Below are 7,354 nucleotides of genomic sequence, written 5' to 3'. Positions count from 1 at the left end.
CTAGAAAAGAAGGTAAATTTTTATTAAAGAAAAAGTGCATAAATTTGGTTAAGATTTTAATCAACCCAATTCACCCCCCCTCTTGATTGTCTTTGGGACTTACAAGAGTAAATCTTATACACATTGACAATATATGCACTATTACTGTTGAATTCATGACATGTATATAAAAGTTGAATTTCAACTTCAAATTTTGCATAATTGTCATTTATCCAATACCGATAGTGTACATTGTCAGTGTAGGAAGATTAATCTGATAGAATAACCTACTCTATCAAGAATTGATAATGGTTGATACAACATGAGTTTGTCTAATGGTAGGTACTCGTTAAGATATATTTCAGATGTTATATTTTTGGAAATGTGAAATTAATTAAGGAAAGTAAACAAATACAAGGGAAGGTAGGTAAGATTAAATAGAGAAAGTTATTTTGTATGGTATTTAGTTATTTGCTAATTGCTAACATTAATTGAAATTTTACAAATGAAGTGCTTAAAAAGGAAGGGCACTTAAAAAGGAAAAATTAAATACTCTTAACAGTAGGGTACAAAAGGAATTTAAAAGGTGAAAATTTTGTATTAACAACACATAGTGATGCTCCCAAATATTGGACAGATGGTATAAAAAGAGATTAATCTAAATTAAATTGATAGTGTATACACTAACCACCTATATGCATATCACGCGTCCAAAACTTGAAATTTAAATTACTTGTCATACATATAGATCCACTAGTATATACACTAGCAATGGAATAAAAAATTTATACAAGGAAAAACCCCTATTTTATAAAATGTGACTAGTTATTGGTTTAATAAATTCTATAGGATTCTCTTTCTACAAGGTTTTTTTTTTGTCTTTTCCTATTTTCCTTGCTGTTTCTTTCTTTTCTAGACAATTTTGTTTGTATTTTTCCCTTGTTTTCTCCCCTTTTTAGGTCACTCTATAATTTTATTTTCAGTTATAATTTCACTTTCGCGGATCACCGGCTTGACCTTCGATTAGCTGATTCACCGTCACCAATATCTATGCCCCACCCAAAACATGATATTGGTGAATCTTTTATTAACAAGCAAACCTATCATCGGCTAAATACTACAAACTGGTCAATTGTTCATACTACACTATATAATTATTTATAAGTAGATTATATATACACTGTTAGTGTATATATTATCATGATTAGATGTATGATACATGAGCAAATTTTGAATTTCAAATTTAAATTTTATAAATATATTATATATCTAATGGTGATAATGTATAGATTAACAGTGTATATACAATTAATTCATTATTTATATGATGATTCATGTTGCTCCTCCATTGTGTTATCATAGAATTCTTCTTTGTCTAGTAGACGAATATTTCACTGGTTCTAGTATCATGTTTAAAATACTACATTTCACTCTGTCAAGAATTGATAATGGTTGATACAACATTAATAGTTTCCATATATCGATCAGCATATATGTGTTCGTGAAGACTAAAGAACATATCAAAGAATAAGGTAATGTATCTATATTTAAAAAAGGAAAAAAAAAAAAAGGGAAATGCTTCTATAGCATTATTGACATAAAACTAGCAGGATCTTTGATTTCTTTCCAAACTCAAAATTCTTCTACTTTTACTGCATCACGGGGCATTTCATATGCATCTTTAGGCCTTGATTTCTTCACCCCTGCTGTAAACCAGAGTTTGTCAGATTTGTAGCCCTCAACATTGACGCTAGTAACTTTGACCCATACCAGAACCTTGGTCTTCATGCCTTCAATTCCTGTGAGCTTTCCCCTTGACAATGTTGCTTTGATCCGTGTAGCATACCTCACAACAGATGAGTCCTTGAAGCAAACTTCACATGGAGAGGGCAAGTAGACAATAAGCTTGGACTTTGACACATCAAATTCATAACAAGTTATGTTCTGGGGAAAAAGGCCAGGCGGTAGGTTGAATTCTCGCAGGAGATCTGGCAAGGACTTCAGGGGCTTACCTGAGGAATTACTACATGGTTTAGATGGCTGTCATTCAGAGACTGACAAGCTTGCACAATGTTGACTGCTATAGCAGGCAGGGTAGCAGTAGAAAAATGATCCAATTGTCATTAGATTATAGATGTGCATGCTCTCATTATGGATGAGCAACTGCTGTGGTCTTTTCTGTTCTAAATACTAGTGAAACCATATATCATGGTAGTTTGATCTTGAATACCACAGTTATAGCTAAGATGCCGATGCAGCGCAGTTAATGATCCACTTTTAGAATGAGGTATACTTGCACCACAGATGCCACAATGTGGTAATACAAAATTCTCCGTGATGAATTCATCTGAAAACAAAAATGGATGTAGGATTATCATCATACCTTTCAGTTTGTTGAATACCCATTTTGCCTTTTCTTCAACAGTATTAGAGAAGGTCTGGAAATAGAAAGCGCAGTTACTGGAAGAGCAGCAAAACAGGATTGTAATCTTATGCAAAAGATCAACAAAGATGAGAAAAGAAAAGCCGAGATAGTAGTTGCAAGTTCATCTATGTAAAATTGTCCATGAGAAGAAACTATATATATTTATGGTTCTTTGTAAATCGACAAGAAAAGTGAAAAAGGAGAAAGAAAAGAGTCCTCAGCAAGAGACTGCTGAATGTAAGCCAACCCAAAAGAAATATAGTTCAATATGATGACTGAAATCAAGTTTACTTAAAACATAAACAGGTCTTCCTGGCCATGGTTCACAATTTATGACTTAATAGATCAAGTCCAAGACAGATGGTATGCTGTTTCATGGATTTCAAAAATCAGAATTTATTCAGAATGACATTTGCTCTAAAATTTCTTGGATTAAAAATCTTCACAATCAGAATTATGAAACTGACCAAGTAGGAACAATTTCAGTTCCCTTGGGAGCCAGTCTGGAAAAATAGCTACTTGTCTAAGTTAACGAGAATGCTAATGGCCAAAGAACTCTGTGTAGTTCTTCATTATAATTATCTTCAAAGGAAAACATACAAATTGGATGGGATGGGAAGCCTGAATCTCATTGGAAGATCACAAAGTTAAAAAAGAGTTACTCTGCTAGAGTGCATACGTTGCAATATCAGGTCTGGTGGTATGATTCTTCTGAAGTCAGCAGAAAGACAATGTCAATAAACCCAAGTTTTGGAGCCAAAAAAGGGCACATTAATGACACATTAGGCACATTGGAAAAAAAAAGGCACATTGAACTTTGGAGGCCAAAGAATTGGGGAGACAAGGCCCCTCACTAGCTCTGAAATGACAGACAAATCGCAATGAAGTAGCCATATTCTGGTAGTAGGATTGATCCCAGCTCTAAGCTTAAGAACCTTGAAAAGGCTTGAACGATGTACGCGATAAAGATTAAGAAGAATCCGGCACAATTTTTCACTAAATCTCTACTAATCAAAAGGCGGTAATATGAAAAGTGAGGATTCTTATGGATAAGCATAGCAGAAGTTGGAAACCAGAAGCTATATTTTATGAAAAGAAGCAATGATCAAAGTCTTATTACGTTCTAATAGAAATTGACCAAGAATTATTGACAACCTCTTTCTTACTTGATCCTCCTTTTGAGGTTACAACTATGCCAATTTTCAGATTAGACAGTACAGTCCTGATGGAAAACACAGTTCGACTAACTCCCAACTGAACTCAGAAATGTCAAAAGCGCAAAATAATATCAGCATCTATAATAATGATTGTGGTAAAGCCTGTTGTCCATAAAACCACACCCTCTGCACTACACATCCATTAATGCTACTAATCTCAGAATTAGAAGGAAAATCAAGAATACTCTGTCTGATCAAAACTTTCCAATCAATGCATCTCAGAATTAACAGGGCATTGAAACAAGAATCCTGTGTCTTATCTCATATTTCCACCCAAATCCAAATTAAACAGGAGCCCTCCTCTCCTTTCCTCAAGATTCCTTATATCTACTACTAAATCTCACAAATCTTATTATGACATTGTACTAAAAGTTCTTGCACGTCAATTCAGATAACAATGACAGAGTCGAAATACCACTAAAACAAAGCAGCATCAAAGGAACTAATGCAGTATACAAATTAAAATGAAGAATTCAAATAACTGAATAACAATCAAGAAAGAAAAGGAAAAGATGATTATACAGAGAGGTCCTGAGTGATGCTGGAGATCTCTTCCTTGGCTTTCTTGGAAACCCAAAACGTACTAGCTTTTAAGCTCCCAACTGTTGTCAGAGCTTTCTCCATTCTTGCAGGCTGCAATAAATCTATCTTATCTCAAGTGAAATTCACCTCACAAATCACAACTCTCATCTTCTTCTTCTACCTCCCAATGCTGGACGGTCGCTTTTGTTGGTTGCTTATATGAGTGTGTGTTGTCACTTCTATCTCAATCATCATAGGTGTCTGACAACTCATCATGTATCTGTCATTGCAAGCAAAATAGCGGCGCCTCACGAGAACACAAATTATAGACAGTAAATTAAAGTTAATTATAATAGGCACCAACGAACTATCACTAATTTGTGGTTTTGCACCACTAAACTATCGATTCTAGCACTCACTTAAATTGGTTGGGAACTAATGAAATTTGGTAACAATTTTTTAATGGAAAGCCTTTAATACTTTTAAGCGATCAAGAATACTTAGTACAATGTAATTAAGTGCTAAAATTGATATTAATTGGAGGTACTAAAATATTTTTAGTGAAAAATAGTGGCAGAAAATAAACTACGAGAATTTCAATATATTTGAACAATGCAACGTAATTTGATAGTATACAATAATTAAGTTTTACTGTTCAACCGCTAGTCATGGGTTAGGGAGTTGTACTTCCACCTAGTAGATCAGGATTCAAATCATAACTAATAAATTTGAGACAGTGAGGAAATAGAAAAGTAGAGGAGCGTAACAAAAAAAAAGTTTTTGATTCAAGGATGAAATACATATTAAAAGTAGTTTGAGGATGTGTGTTGCAATTTTCTCTGATTTTTGCATATTTGGCATGGAACAAAAATACTGTGGTTATTCATAAAATTTTAAATTATTACTCACCCTCTAAAGTGAATATATTATTCCATAAGAGTGTTATTTCTGCGAAATTAAACTAAAAAAATGAAATTAGTCCTTCCTGTTTATCCATGCACTTGATGCAAAAAATACAAGGACCGCATTTTAATTATTACTGAATTAGTTTTTGGACAAGGGCGTGTGACGAACAAAAAGATGAGAAGATTTAAATAGACAAAAAAAAAAAAAAACAGGGGTTTTGTGAAGAATAACCGATGAGAAAATTTAGAAAAGAAAAACTTTTTGAACAAACTGCAACTGAGCATAGTCAATTTTTTTTTTTCATTTGTAATATAAAACAAAGTTTTGGTACGGTCATAAATATCACTACTCTTACTAGCTAGGATGGAAATGAATATTTTGGTTTTGAGCTTTTCTTTTTTCAAAAACAAAAATAAAGAATAACAAGTTTTTCCTTGTTTTCCTTATATGTAAGTATCAAACGCTTGTATGTTTGCATAAAAATAGGGTAATTGCGCTGGGTTAATCTTTAAAGGTCCTTTCTAGCACATTTTATTCTGAAAGCAGTTAAACAAACTTCGGGAGGAATTAAAAGGAGTTTTACATAATTGGCCAATATTATGAAAATTATGGATTATATCAGCATTGGATGAATGACATATGTGCAAAATTCAATTTTTGCACACATGTCATGATTCTAACGATGATAGTGTATACACTGTCAGTGTAGAAAAGATTTACTCATATAATTAACCCTTAAATCATCAATAATAGCAATTAATTATTTTATAATATCAAATTACGGCACATTGTTCAAACAAATTGAGATCAACTAAAGCTTTTCAAGTCTATGCACAAATATTCAATAATAATTGATGCATTTAATTTGTCAAGAGCTTTTTTTTTTTTAAAAAAATGTAAGTAGGGGCGTAGAACAAGTGACATTTCACTTATACTTTCTTCTATGTACCACTCAACATATCTCTCCTCTGATTTCTATTATCAATGTATACTTTTTCTACCATTATTGATTTTGTCAATCCACAATCTAAAGAATTTCACGATTCTTCTGACTGCCAACTAGTTGTAGTATCAATAGAATTTATTAATTTATCCCTTGCTTGTAAAGATACTTGTCTGTAATTTGATTGAAAATATACTATTTCAACACAAGTTTTGAAGGACCAATATTGCACTTTTAACTCAAATGAAGCTTTATATTGTTATTGGCTTAGTTAATAATTTCCCCAGTTGCTTTTATTGCACTTTATCCTTTGAAAAAAATCATGGGTAAAGTACCATTTCTTTACTTGTTTTTGATAAAATTACGAAGAACCCACAATAATGAATAATATAAATAAATTACAACTCACATAAAAATATATTACAAACACTATAAACTAACCTACAAATAGTGCAAACATAAAATTAGACGAAACTCACGTATAGTAAGACTTGAATATAAAAATTAAACAAATAGCTCAGAACAATTTCCCTACATGGCCTACAAGGAGTTGCAAATTGGATAAATGCTGATGTGACCATATAAATGTCAAGTCTTAATTATGTGGTAGGGTTATATGTGAGGTGATGTGTAACTTTCATATTAATTTAATTATCCGTAGGACCTAACCAGCTTCAACACTGATTTTTTGCGATTAAACCTTTTGAACAACCCTTCTGTTCATAAATCGCTTTCTTAATTTATTACTAAATATGACACCTATTGAAGATGCTCTTGATATAAGCAAAGATCGAGCTCTATAAAAGTATAGGCCAGTGATATAAGAGTAAATCTTTTTTACAATGACAGTGTATATACTATCATCGTTAGAATCATGACATGTGTGTAAAAATTGATTTTCAAATTCAAATTTTGCACAGATGCCATTCATTCAATGCTGATAGTGTATACACTGTCAGTGTAGGAAAGATTAATTCTAATTACATATAATAAGTAGTTTGAGAGTGCATTGCAATTAATCCAATATAGAAGGAAAAAAAGTGCTAATTTTTCAATTCATAACGAGAAAGGAGAAAAAAAATTTGTCATGTTTAATGATTCATTTACTTTTAACCAATTCAAAATTATTCAAAATCACTCTAATTCTGTTTTTTTAAAAGCCTTTTGTACAATAACTAGTGGGGAAAAAAAGAAAACTAGACATACTAATTGTGCAATTACAAAATTTTTTTTTTTGAAAATGAAGATGGGCACGGTGAATTACAGGAAAAGAAAAATGGAAAAGTAAACCAGAATTCGAAAAGTTGAAAATGAAAATAGAAAAATGCCCCAATAAATTACACTAAAGCGTCTGCTTTCTGA

At 32.1% G+C, this 7,354-nt stretch overlaps 1 protein-coding gene across 1 annotated transcript; it reads right to left on the bottom strand.

The window, feature by feature from the left end:
* Positions 1 to 1,421: 1,421 nt before the first annotated feature.
* On the bottom strand, positions 1,422 to 4,397 carry LOC113742725 (uncharacterized protein At5g01610). Its single transcript, XM_027270650.2, has 3 exons — positions 4,144 to 4,397; positions 2,363 to 2,417; positions 1,422 to 1,991 (listed from the first exon to the last, which is right to left on the bottom strand). The coding sequence occupies exons 1-3, from the start codon at positions 4,243 to 4,245 to the stop codon at positions 1,612 to 1,614; spliced, it is 537 nt and encodes a 178-aa protein (XP_027126451.2). The 5' UTR covers positions 4,246 to 4,397; the 3' UTR covers positions 1,422 to 1,611.
* Positions 4,398 to 7,354: the final 2,957 nt, after the last annotated feature.

This window comes from Coffea arabica, chromosome 4e (assembly GCF_036785885.1).
Source record: "Coffea arabica cultivar ET-39 chromosome 4e, Coffea Arabica ET-39 HiFi, whole genome shotgun sequence".
NCBI classification, from domain to species: Eukaryota; Viridiplantae; Streptophyta; class Magnoliopsida; order Gentianales; family Rubiaceae; genus Coffea; species Coffea arabica.
This window is presented reverse-complemented; position numbering and strand designations above follow the sequence as displayed.